General features: G+C 45.7%; 1 protein-coding gene across 1 annotated transcript; it reads left to right on the forward strand.

The window, feature by feature from the left end:
* The first annotated feature begins 1,767 nt into the window (after positions 1 to 1,767).
* LOC135054602 (uncharacterized) lies at positions 1,768 to 2,723 on the forward strand. Its single transcript, XM_063957790.1, has 2 exons — positions 1,768 to 2,251; positions 2,347 to 2,723. The coding sequence occupies exons 1-2, from the start codon at positions 1,850 to 1,852 to the stop codon at positions 2,662 to 2,664; spliced, it is 720 nt and encodes a 239-aa protein (XP_063813860.1). The 5' UTR covers positions 1,768 to 1,849; the 3' UTR covers positions 2,665 to 2,723.
* Positions 2,724 to 13,809: the final 11,086 nt, after the last annotated feature.

The following is a 13,809-nucleotide window of genomic DNA, read 5'->3' on the forward strand; positions in this document are numbered from 1 at the left end:
ATCGTTCAGTCCTTTCGGTCGGAGCGTCTGTAGTTTAAAAATCCACCTGGACTCGAGTTGCAACAGTTTTCTCCCCCTGTCCCCTCCTCTGATAGATTCGGGGACATGGTCAATGACTCTATGTCTGAGCGTTGCCATACTATGCTTTTGCTCCAAAAAATGCCTGGCTACCGGTTGTTCTGCCACCCCTGAATTCAAGGCATTGCGGATTGCCTGCCTTGTATGGCAACGCTCAGACATAGAGTCATTGACCATGTCCCCGAATCTATCAGAGGAGGGGACAGGGGGAGAAAACTGTTGCAACTCGAGTCCAGGTGGATTTTTAAACTACAGACGCTCCGACCGAAAGGACTGAACGATACACTGGGCCTTGTTCATTTTTTGTGAGGGGCAACAGGGGATGACTTTTTATGCAAGCAGTGCCATAGAAGGATGGCCCACATACATGCAACAGGCAGGAGGGTCATTCTGAGAAGGGTCGAGTTCTTACGTTTAAAAAGGTGCCTTTTTTCAGCATTTTTAGCAAAAAAGTATATAAGTTCACATATGGGTAAAAAATTAAAAAGGGTAAAAAATTATAAAGGTTTTTATCAAAAATAATTAAGCACTATCAAATGAATTTTTAAATTATATGTATTATGTAATGGTTTTTAGATACACTTTAACGGAGCACATTTCTTATAAAGTCTAGGCTACATGCACTATTTGATGCACAAAGCATTTTGAAGTATTTGGCACTAGTGGACGGCGAAACTAGGTAAGGTTTCCGTTAGCCACCATGTCTGAGAAAGACCATTCACACGGTATCATTTTTATCATCAGATGTTTTTATTAACAGGTGTTTCACAATGTGTGTGTTTTTTATATTTTATCAAATTGATTATTTACATGCATCCAGTGGTTCTAATGTTGTATGTATTTATGTGTACTGCACTATATATAGCATGGTTTGTGGCTATAATGTTTTTATTTATGTATTTTCAGCGTCCCCTTGACAACAGAGCCGGGTCCCGGAACGTCATCTCCACCCGACGCCTGTACAGCTGGTTAGGCGTTGCCATGACTACCTTGTGGGGTCCTGTCGCGTCATTACCGCTGCGTCGCCGGAAGCCGGAAGTGACAGACCGGAGCTGCGGGCAACGTACCGAGGGAGGACGCCGCTGGCGGGAGGCTGAGGGGGTGAGTGCAGTGTATTTAAGTAAATTTTGTCACATTTGCAAGTTGTTCTGAGGAAGGGGAGCACGTCCCCGAAACGTTAACCTTTTGCAATTATAAGAATTTCTTCACCAGTCTCTGAGTGCCGCCTCATTCTGTTCTCGTTCATGCTGGGATATCCCATCTGGGTGGAAGGCACCTGAGCAAGTTTCACACAGCCAGTGCAGGAGTGCCGGAGTTGATTAAACAGGGTATATATATATATATATATATATATATATATATATACACACACACACACACAAACATTTTTATTATATTATTTTGTGCATATATATATATATATATATATATATATATATATATATACATTTTTTTTTTTTTTTGTAACATGGGTATTGTAAATAAGGACTCGTAGGCAGATTTTCAGGTTATAACCACAGTATCTTTAATGACATCAGACACTGTAGCACAGCATACACAGGCTTGTGCCTGGTCACAGAGGTACATAGAGAATATAAACAGACAAACATAAAAGGTCCTAGCAATTCCCGTACTGAAAAGTAACTGCTGCAGTGGTTTGCAGCTACACATACCATGGTCTCCTGGCACGGCCAATGTTATATTATATCTGATTACTGTGTTAAGTTATGATTTTAATATTTTAAAATTAAATCTCACCTTTCACAGAGACATGGATGCAAACCGTGAATTCTGGGCTGGATTCATCGATCTCTACCAGGCCAATGAGTGCTTGTGGCGTGTGGGAACAAGGGATTACGCCAACAGAGGAAAGAAAAATCTGGCATACCAGCAATTGGCCAGGTACAGCCTTGCCCAAGATAGTGGTGCCGACATCAAGTGGGTGAAGAGGAAGATCCAGAATCTGAGGACAGTATTTCTTAAGGAGCACAGGAAATACAAAGATTCCCAACGTTCAGGAGCGGGGTCAGATCAAGTCAAGAAGCCAACATTATGGTATTATGACTTGATGAAGTTCGTATTGGATGAGGAGCCTTCGAGGACAGCGCGGAGCACGGAGGAGCCGAACACGCCCGAGATGTTCGAGCCTGAGGAAGAGGAGAGTGTGGATCCGGTAAGTGTCCGCACAATACAGATGTCACTGTTTCTTGTTTAATTTGTTGCCTTATTATTTTCACATATTTTTCTTCATTTTGTTGGATAACTCAGCTGTCTTCGAGGGAGCTGGACGTGGAACCTGCAGTGGATGAGCCGGCAGACCAAGCCACTGTAAGGCCGGAGCTGGAGGAGAGTGAGGCGGCGATGGGAACACCCCAGCTTCCGGCTAGAAGGAGACGCCGGCCAGCTATCCCTAGAAGATCTGTCTCGTCCAGCAGGTCAGATACAATTCTGAGGAAGGCAGAGGAGGTCCTAAAAAACAGACCGGATAGATTTGAAGCTATTGGAGACCATTTAGCCTGTGAGTTGCGGGAGATGAACCCCACTCAGCAAAAATACGCCCAGCGTCTGGTATATGCCATTATATAACATGGCCAGGATGATGAATTGACCAACCACAGTGGCGTTGTGTTAGATTAATAGAAGAAGGTGATTCAGCGCTAGTGACTAATTCAAAAATATTAAAATTTATTAAGAACATACATTTCACTGTATATATACATACATTTCACTGTTGCAACAGGTAAAAAATGGTGGTACCACAAAACAATTGAAAAAATAAAAAAGAAGAAAATTAAGAGTTTCCAAAAAATTAGGGCCTGAATCAACACTGCTTATTGGTTGAAGAAATTCTTGAATTGCTGGGTATAAAGCGTGATTTATAGCAAGGTGCCTTATCCTAGGGAAATAGGTAGACGGTGTATTACCAGTTAGCTGTAGTGAGTCCTCCACTCGGTTAGCACTCCGTAATCATGGTTTTTTTTTCTCTCTCACTTGTTTGGTCGTCCTATGCAGGAATGGATGTGGGAGATGAACCCTGGCAGGTCCTGAAGCAATATCTTCCCAAAAAATTATTCCATGCGAGTCACCTTTCCCAATGATGTATGGCCGGCAGGTCTTGCAGTTAGAAAATCCCAGTCTTAATCACCAACGCGTTTCACTGCTAGGTGCAGCTTGAGAAACAAGTGAGAGAGAAAAAAAACCCATGATTACGGAGTGCTAACCGAGTGGAGGACTCACTACAGCTAACTGGTAATACACCGTCTACCTATTTCCCTAGGATAAGGCACCTTGCTATAAATCACGCTTTATACCAAGCAATTCAAGAATTTCTTCAACCAATAAGCAGTGTTGATTCAGGCCCTAATTTTTTGGAAACTCTTAATTTTCTTCTTTTTTATTTTTTCAATTGTTTTGTGGTACCACCATTTTTTACCTGTTGCAACAGTGAAATGTATGTATATATACAGTGAAATGTATGTTCTTAATAAATTTTAATATTTTTGAATTAGTCACTAGCGCTGAATCACCTTCTTCTATTGTTCCATTAAAAGGTTTTGACTAACCCTTTTTAATTCAGCTGCTTGAGGACCTACAACACATGTCAGCGCCATTTCTACCACGGTAGTTCTTTTCCTTTAACCGCGTTGTGTTAGATACCAGACAGGTGCCTAGTACATCTTATGCCCCTCCCCCAACTCACCCTCCCATGTATTCTGCGCCGGTAATTCCTCCTCAACAATACCACACATATCCTGCTCCGGGTTACCAAATGCCACAATCCCCCTTCCCTGGCACCTCTTCAGGTGGAGTGTTCACCACTCTGTTGAGTGCACACTCCACTGTTCAAGGCAACCTAAATTTTTAATCAAAATGTTTTTGAATGTTTAGGTTTGCTGTCTTCAGATTTGTATTTGACCTTCCTCATCCAATATGTTTTTTCTTGAAGTCAATTGTACCATAATGTTGGTTTTCTACACTTCATTTGACCCTGTAATAGAACGTTGGGAATGCTTTTATTTCATGTGCACTTTTGAAATACTGTCCTCAGATTCTTTTACTTCTACTTCATCCCCAGTTATGTTGGCACCACTGTTTTTGCTGCACTGTATCTGGCTAATTGTTGAAATGCCTGATGCTTCTATTGGTGTAATCCCTGCTGTCATGGCACTCATTGGCACAAAAATCGATGAATCCAGCCCAGAATGTTTCTAATTTATTATTTTTCTAAAATTTATAATTACAAATTGTTACTAAAAATTGTGTGGAGTCTTTATTTATGGGTAGTGCTAAAAGGTTTACCAGGTATACACTGCACCAAACAAACTACAGAGTAGATATGCAGTGATTTAAAATGGATGCTGTTATTTATTGTACAAAGAAGACCTGCCCACATTCCTAAAACCATGCCCAGTATTTAAATGAGCTAGATCTTTCAAATCTTTCAAATCTTTCATCAGACATTGTTCAGTGTGTATGCACATCGTTCATGGGAAATCTTTCATCTATCATATCTTTCATCTTTTAAATCTTTCAAATCTACAAGTGTGTAGGGCCCTTTTACAGTTGATGACAGTATAGGACAAGTACAGGGTAAATAAACATAGTTACATCAGCAGATGACACTGGAATAAGTATCAGGTGGCAGAAGACTGCTGGATGTGGTGCAGTTGAAGATTATTAAATTAAGAAAGAATAAGCACATGAGGGAAGAGGGCCCTGCTCGTGAGAGCTTACATTCTAAAGGGGAGGGGTAGACAGACAAGGGTGACACAGATGGGGTACATAGAGAGCGTAAAACATAGGGTTAGGATTAGATTTGGCTGGGTTTGGTGAAGAAGTGGGTCTTGAGAGATCGTTTGAAGTTTTGTAGAGAGGTGGAGAGTCTGAGGGGGAGAGGTAGGGAATTCCAAAGAAGTGGTGCAGCACGTGAAAAATCTTGGAGGTAGGAGTGGGAGGAAGTAATCCGTAGGCAGGAGAGTCGGCGTGCATTAGCAGAGCAAAGAGGACAGGTGGGAGTGTAAAGGGAGATAAGGTCAGAGATGTAGATGGGAGAGGAGTGGGTGAGGGCTTTGTAAGCGAGTGTGAGAAGCTTGAAATGGATTCTGAAAGGGAAGGGAAGCCAGTGAAGGTCTAGTAAGAGAGGAGAGGTGGATGTAGTGCGTTTGGTGAGGAAGATGAGCCGGGCAGCAGCATTGAGGATAGATTGGAGTGGAGAGAGGTATTTGTCAGGAATGCTAGTCAGGAGCAGATTACAGTAGTCCAGTCTGGAGATGACCAGTGAGTGGATGAGAGTCTTAGTAGCATCCCGGGTCAGAAAGGGTCTGATCCTGGAAATATTTTTTAGATAAAAATGGCAGGTTTGTGAGAGGTGCTGAATGTGTGGTTTGAAGGAGAGGGAGAAGTCAAGGATTACTCCAAGACAGCGCACTTGGGGGCTAGAGGAGATAGTAGTGCCACCAATAGATAATGAGATTGTGGGAGGTGAGGTTATGCGGGAGGGAGGAAAGATGATCAGCTCTGTCTTAGACATGTTAAGTTTAAGAAAGCGCTGGGACATCCAGGAAGAGGTAGCAGAGAGACAGCCGGAGATGCGAGTGAGGAGAGCAGGGGAGAGGTCTGGAGAGGAAAGATAGATTTGTGTGTCATCAGCATAGAGATGATATTGGAAACCAAAATAACTAAATGAGCTTACCTAGTGAGGACGGATAGAGAGAGAAGAGAAGAGGACCAAGGACAGAACCTTGGGGTACCCCTACAGTTAGTGGAAGTGCGGGGGAGGTGGAGTCATGAGAAGAGATAGCGAATGAACGGTCAGAGAGGTAGGAAGACAGCCAGGAGAGGGCAGTGTCATGCAGACCAATGAAGTGAAGGATTTGTAGTAGGAGAGGATGGTCCACAGTGTCAAAAGCAGCAGAGAGATCAAGTAGAATAAGTATAGAGTAGTGTCCCTTAGATTTAGCAGCATGGAGGTCATTGCATACTTTTGTAAGGGCAGTTTCAGTGGAGTGTAGAGGACGGAAGCCAGACTGGAATGGGTCAAGCAGTGAGCGTGAGGAAAGAAAGGAAGTAAGGCGGTTGTAGACAATACGCTCAAGGAGTTTGGAGGCAAAAAGGAGGAGAGAGATGGGTCGGTAGTTGGAGAGAGTGTTTGGATCAAGTGTAGGTTTTTTAAGAATAGGAGAGATGAGTGCATGCTTGAAGGCAGAGTGGACAGTGCCTGATGAGAGGGAGAGATTGAGAAGGTGGGAAAGATGGGAACAAGCAGAAGGAGAGAGGTAGCGGAGGAGGCGGGAGGGGATAGGGTCAAGTGGGGAGGTGGTGAGGGGACAGGAACGAATGAGGGCCATGACTTCCTCTCCAGATGCATGGGAGAAAGATGTCAGAGTAGGTGCGAGGGATGGGGAGGGTTGTTGAGGGATGGGAGAAAGCTAGTTCCTGGTGGTCTGGTGTGATGTGATGTCCTGACGTATGGAGTCAATTTTGGATGTGAAGTAAGTGGCGAAGTCAAGGGCAGAGAGTGAGGGAGACGAGGTGAAGCTGGGCAGGGGAGTGAGTTGAGAGTGGCAAAGAGGCGCCGGGGGCTGGAAGACTGGGAGGAGATGAGGTTCTTGAAGTATGACTGTTTAGCAAGAGAAAGGGCAGCACTGAAGGATGAGAGCATAAGTTTGAAATGGAGGAAGTCTGCCTTAGAGCGTGATTTCCTCCAGTGTCGCTCAGCAGTACGTGAGCATTTTTGCAGAAATCTGGTGCATTTGGTGTGCCAGGGTTGAGGTGTTAATTTGCAAGGGTGAATAGTGGTTGGTGGAGCAACAGAGTCAAGAGCAGAAGTAAGGGATGCATTGTATGTGGAAGTGGCTTGTTCAGGGCATGAGAGAGAGAGAATAGGAGAGAGAAGCGAATCAAACAGGGAGGAAAGGAATGTGGTGACAATAGCTTCAATGTTACGCTTAGTGATGGTAGCCTTAGGAGGTAGAGATGGGGAAGTCGAGAAAGACAGGTTAAAGGAGAGCAGGTGGTGGTCAGAGAGGGGAAATGGGGAGTTGGAAAAAATAAGAATTTACTCACCAGTAATTCTATTTCTCGTAGTCCGTAGTGGATGCTGGGAACTCCGAAAGGACCATGGGGAATAGCGGGCTCCGAAGGAGGCTGGGCACTCTAGAAAGATTTATGACTACCTGGTGTGCACTGGCTCCTCCCACTATGACCCACCTCCAAGCCTCAGTTAGGACACTGTGCCCGGACGAGCGTACACAATAAGGAAGGTGTTAGGCGCCGGGGTCCGCTCGTTGGTGCGGCCCGGCGCCTAGCAACCAGGGACGCCGTGCGTGTTCAGCCGCCGGCTCCCTGGCAACGCTAGACGCCGGGCGCACAGAGCCGCTCTGACCTTAGCAACGGGGACGCCACGTTCAGCCGCGTTCCCCGTTGCTGGGTCTGTCCTAAATTACCTGATTATGTGCTGGCCGTGCAGCATGCAAGCTGCACGGCATTTCCATTGATTACCCTGTCTGGATCTTGATTGGAGGGTTCCTGAATAAAGGAACCCTCAGGACTTCTCACAGACGCCGGTGATAGCTTCCTGTTTGCCTGTGTCTGCTACAGAGAGTTTCCAGTCCTGCTCAATCCGGTTGTTCCTGTCCTCAGAGATCCTGTACTCGGAAGTTTGCCATCTATTCCTGGAGTCTGACCGAGCACCTTTAACATCCTGTGGTGTTCGTGAGTCGCGGCTCAGCCGTGTGTTGCGGCTTGTCCGCTTACTGTTTATTATTTAGTTAATTTGTGTTCTGGAGCTTTTGCGGAGGATTCCGCTCCCACTGATCTACTCTGGTATCCAGCGGTGCTGGATAGGAGTAACGGATCAGTGGATCTTTGGTTGTCCTTTTCCCTGGCAGCTAGTCCGCACATACCTTTGGTTTAAGTTAGTTAGCTTGTAACCCCTGGCCTGGTTGCTTAGTCAGAGGGCCCCTTGTTATCACCCTGTCTCGGATTTCCCTTTGTCTCCCATTAAGACCTGCGGGGGCATCGGGGTTGGGCAGACATAATCCGCCCTTCGAACGCGGCTGCCATGGGCTCAAGCAACCATAGTCTCGCAAGGGATTTCTGATAACACGGGCGAGACAACGGAGTTAGGGCGCCAGGGGTTACTAGGCTCTCCTGCTCCCACAACCAGCATATCTTCCCAGTACTCAGACCTCTGCCATAAGATCTCTTCTGGTCTGGAGTACAGGAATCATAACATTATCACCGGCCTGACAAAAGAAAAAATTTTAACAGGAGTTAATTTTTTCACTTATTCAGTTGGGAGATTTTGTCGGCCTCATGAATCCCGCCGGTATTGGGCCAAATCCTGGCCAGCTTCTAGTTAGTCAGATTCAAGAACTTACTCAGATGGTTCAGGATCTGTCCCTCCGGGTGAGGTCACAGGAAGATCTGTTACGGACTTCCCCGAGGGTCATCCCAGAACCAAAAATGCATCTGCCTGACCGTTTTTCTGGGGATAGAAAACAGTTTTTTAATTTTAAAGAGTCTTGTAAACTTTATTTTCGTTTAAGACCAGTCTCCTCAGGTACGGAGGCTCAGCGGGTTGGAATTATTATTTCTCTGCTTCAGGGGGATCCTCAGACCTGGGCTTTTGGTTTAAAGACAGACGATCCGGCCTTATCGTCTGTAGACGCGTTTTTAAAATCTTTAGGGCTATTGTATGACGACCCTGATAGAGAGGCGTCCGCTGAGAGTCAGTTACGTGCTCTTAGACAGGGTAGGAATCCCGCAGAGAATTATTGTACGGAGTTTCGCCGTTGGTCGAACGACTGTGGATGGAATGACCCAGCCCTGCGCAGTCAGTTTCACCTCGGCTTATCTGAATCTATAAAAGACAGTCTCCTTCAGTATCCCGCTCCTGAGACTCTCGATAAACTCATGGAGCTATCTATTAAGATAGATCGTCGGCTCAGAGAGCGGAGGGCTGAAAAAGGGGCATCTGTCGGGTCTTCTCCTTGTGTGCTTTCCATTCCTGTAGACATGGAGGAGCCTATGCAGATAGGTCTCTCCAAATTGTCTCCTGAAGAAAGAACCAGGAGGCAAAATTCTGGTCTTTGTTTATACTGTGGAGGTAAGGGACATTTTGCCCGTAGTTGTCCGAACAAATCGGGAAACTTCCTGACCAAGTGAGTTGTGAGGGGGTTCACTTTGGTCTGCAGCTCATCTCCTCAAATAATTCACTGTTAGTTCCTGCTAAAGTTTCCTTTGGCAGCCTCTGTTCCTCGGTCTCTGCTTTTGTGGACAGTGGAGCTGCAGGGAACTTTATGGATTTAACATGGGCCAAGGCCTTAGGTATTCCTCAGTTAACCTTGGGCAGGTGTGTCACCATGCATGGTTTAGATGGGAGTCCCTTGTCCAATGGGGTTATTTCTCTAGGTACACCTCCTGTTTTACTCTCGGTGGGTGCCCTGCATTCTGAAAAGATTGAGTTTTTCCTTACTCATTGTCCAGCAGTTCCTGTGGTTCTGGGTCACCCTTGGCTGGCCTTTCATAATCCCATCATTGATTGGCAGTCGGGGGAGATCTTACAATGGGGTACCATCTGTAATAAAGAATGTATTACGCTTCCTATCCGAGTAGCTGCCGCCGTTCCTGCACCCATTCCTGAGGAATATCAGGATTTTGTCGACGTGTTTTCCAAGGGCAATGCGGATATTCTGCCTCCCCATAGGCCTTACGATTGTGCCATTGAGCTAATTCCTGGTGCCACGTTGCCTAAAGGAAGGTTATATGCATTGTCTGGTCCTGAAACTGTGGCCATGAATGAGTATGTGAAAGAAAGCCTTGGGAAAGGTTTTATCAGGCCATCTAAATCCCCATTAAGTGCAGGTTTCTTCTTCGTAGAGAAGAAGGATGGTTCACTCAGACCCTGCATTGACTTTAGAGCTTTGAATAAAATCTCAGTAAAGAATACTTACCCTCTGCCGCTGATCTCTGTCCTCTTTGATCAGCTAGTTTCGGCTGTGATTTTTTCTAAAATTGACCTTAGAGGAGCATATAACCTCATCAGAATCAAGTCAGGGGATGAGTGGAAAACGGCATTCAGTACTCAATCAGGCCACTATGAGTATCTGGTTATGCCATTCGGCCTGTCAAACGCTCCGGCAGTTTTCCAGGATCTCATTAATGATGTGCTCCGTGAATTTCTTGGAAGATTTGTTGTAGTCTACTTAGACGATATTTTGATATATTCTGACTCTGTAGAACAACATGTTACCCAGGTGCGTCAGGTGCTAAAGAAATGACGTGAAAATCACCTATATGCCAAACTGGAGAAGTGTGAATTTCATGTCACGGAGGTATCCTTTTTAGGATACATTATTTCCCCTCGGGGATTCCGTATGGAACCGAAGAAGCTCCAAGCCATCCTTAGTTGGGCGTAACCCACCAATTTAAAAGCAATTCAGCGCTTTTTAGGGTTTGCGAACTACTATAGAAGATTTATTCACTCTTTCTCTGACCTAGTTGCTCCCATTGTGGCACTTACTAAGAAGGGAGCAGATCCTACCAATTGGTCATGTGAAGCTGAGTTATCTTTTCAGGCCTTGAAACAAGCCTTTGTCTCAGCCCCTGTCCTTAGACATCCCAACCCAGAATTGCCTTTCATTGTTGAGGTTGATGCCTCGGAGGTTGGAGTAGGGGCTATCCTTTCTCAGAAGGATCCAGATTCCCTTGAATTACATCCTTGTGCCTTTATGTCCAGGAAATTCTCATCTGCAGAATCCAACTACGATGTTGGTAACCGGGAATTGCTGGCTATTAAATGGGCTTTCGAGGAGTGGAGGCATTGGCTTGAAGGAGCGACCCATACCATTTCAGTTTTGACTGATCACAAAAATCTTCAATACATTGAATCTGCTAAACGACTGAATGCCCGGCAGGCTCGTTGGGCTTTATTTTTTACTTGTTTCAAATTCATTATCACCTTCAGGCCAGGTTCCAAGAATACTAAGGCAGATGCCCTGTCACGCAGTTTTCTTCCAGTTCAAGACAACAGTCCTGTTACTCCCATACTTCCGTCTTCAGTCATTCGGGCAGGCCTCACACAGGATGTATTTACCCAGTTAAAGCTGCTTCAACATCAAGCTCCTGGAAATACTCCTGCTGGTCGTCTTTTTGTCCCTGAGTTTTTGAGAGCTACTGTTTTGGCGGAGTTTCATGATAGCAAGGTTGCCGGGCATCCGGGAATCGCTAAGACTTTGGAATTAGTCTCCCGCTCAGTATGGTGGCCTGGTCTTTCCAAAGACATTAAAGAGTTTGTTTTTTCTTGTCAGGTCTGTGCACAGCATAAAGTTCCCCGTTCTTTGCCTATAGGTCAACTTATGCCCTTGAATGTTCCCCTTAGGCCATGGTCGCATATCTCCATGGATTTTGTGGTGGACCTCCCTCTGTCAGCCGGATGCCGAGTCATATGGGTGGTAGTGGACCGTTTTAGCAAAATGGCCCATTTCATTGCTCTTCCCCGATTGCCATCTGCCCAGGGATTGGCAGTCTTGTTCCTCCGCCATGTTTTCAGACTCCATGGCTTACCCACTGATATTGTCTCTGACAGGGGTCCGCAATTCATTGCACAATTTTGGAAGTCCTTTTGTGCTTCGTTGAAGATGAAATTATCATTAACCTCCGGCTATCATCCCCAATCCAATGGACAGACTGAGCGAGTTAACCAATCTCTTAAACAATATTTGCGTTTGTACTCGGCCAAACTCCAAAATGACTGGTCTGAGTTTCTTCCATTGGCGGAGTTTGCTTATAATAATGCCTGTCATTCCTCCACCAATGTGTCTCCATTTTTTGCAGTTTTTGGTTTTCACCCCAGAGCTAATTCATTTTTTCAACATTCCTCTGTCTCCTCTCTGGCCCTGACCTCTCATCTTAAACTTATTTGGAAAAAAGTGCACCTGGCTCTCAGAAAATAAGAATTTACTTACCGATAATTCTATTTCTCGGAGTCCGTAGTGGATGCTGGGGTTCCTGAAAGGACCATGGGGAATAGCGGCTCCGCAGGAGACAGGGCACAAAAAGTAAAGCTTTTAACCATGTGGTGTGTACTGGCTCCTCCCCCTATGACCCTCCTCCAAGCCTCAGTTAGGTACTGTGCCCGGACGAGCGTACACAATAAGGAAGGATCTTGAATCCCGGGTAAGACTCATACCAGCCACACCAATCACACCGTACAACTTGTGATCTAAAACCCAGTTAACAGTATGATAACAGAGGAGCCTCTGAAAGATGGCTTCCTACAACAATAACCCGATGAAGGCAACAATAACTATGTACAATTATTGCAGATAATCCGCACTTGGGATGGGCGCCCAGCATCCACTACGGACTCCGAGAAATAGAATTATCGGTAAGTAAATTCTTATTTTCTCTATCGTCCTAGTGGATGCTGGGGTTCCTGAAAGGACCATGGGGATTATACCAAAGCTCCCAAACGGGCGGGAGAGTGCGGATGACTCTGCAACACCGAATGAGAGAACTCCAGGTCCTCTTTTGCCAGGGTATCAAATTTGTAGAATTTTACAAACGTGTTCTCCCCCGACCACGTAGCTGCTCGGCAGAGTTGTAATGCCGAGACCCCTCGGGCAGCCGCCCAAGATGAGCCCACCTTCCTTGTGGAATGGGCCTTAACAGATTTAGGCTGTGGCAGGCCTGCCACAGAATGTGCAAGTTGAATTGTGCTACAAATCCAACGAGCAATCGACTGCTTAGAAGCAGGAGCACCCAGCTTGTTGGGTGCATACAGTATAAACAGCGAGTCAGATTTTCTGACTCCAGCCGTCCTTGAAATGTATATTTTTAAAGCTCTAACAACGTCCAACAACTTGGAGTCCTCCAAGTCGCTTGTAGCCGCAGGCACTACAATAGGCTGGTTCAGGTGAAACGCTGATACCACCTTAGGGAGAAAATGCGGACGCGTCCGCAGTTCTGCCCTATCCGAATGGAAAATTAGATATGGGCTTTTGTAAGATAAAGCCGCCAGTTCTGACACTCTCCTGGCTGAAGCCAGGGCTAGTAGCATGGACACTTTCCATGTGAGATATTTCAAATCCACCTTTTTTAGTGGTTCAAACCAATGGGATTTGAGGAAATCTAAAACTACGTTTAGATCCCACGGTGCCACCGGAGGCACTACAGGGGGCTGTATACGCAGTACACCCTTAACAAAAGTCTGGACCTCAGGAACTGAGGCCAATTCTTTTTGGAAGAATATTGACAGGGCCGAAATTTGAACCTTAATAGATCCCAACTTGAGACCCATAGACAATCCTGATTGCAGGAAATGCAGGAATCGACCCAGTTGAAATTCCTCCGTCGGAGCACTCCGATCCTCGCACCACGCAATATATTTTCGCCAAATGCGGTGATAATGTTTCGCGGTTACTTCCTTCCTTGCTTTAATCAAAGTAGGAATGACTTCTTCCGGAATGCCTTTTCCCTTTAGGATCCGGCGTTCAACCGCCATGCCGTCAAACGCAGCCGCGGTAAGTCTTGAAACAGACAGGGACCTTGCTGAAGCAGGTCCCTTCTCAGAGGTAGAGGCCACGGATCGTCCGTGATCATCTCTTGAAGTTCCGGGTACCAAGTCCTTCTTGGCCAATCCGGAGCCACTAGTATCGTTCTTACTCCTCTTTTCCTTATAATTCTCAATACCTTTGGTATGAGAGGCAGAGGAGGAAACACATACAC

The sequence above is a fragment of the Pseudophryne corroboree genome, chromosome 3 (genome assembly GCF_028390025.1).
Source record: "Pseudophryne corroboree isolate aPseCor3 chromosome 3, aPseCor3.hap2, whole genome shotgun sequence".
Taxonomy (NCBI): domain Eukaryota; kingdom Metazoa; phylum Chordata; class Amphibia; order Anura; family Myobatrachidae; genus Pseudophryne; species Pseudophryne corroboree.

Bases quoted from the DNA above. Each gene is read 5' to 3' on its own strand.
- LOC135054602 (XM_063957790.1), top strand. From the start codon at position 1,850: ATGGATGCAAACCGTGAATTCTGGGCTGGATTCATCGATCTCTACCAG. The intron at 2,252-2,346 runs GTAAGTGTCCGC...TGGATAACTCAG, and splicing joins AAGAGGAGAGTGTGGATCCG to CTGTCTTCGAGGGAGCTGGA.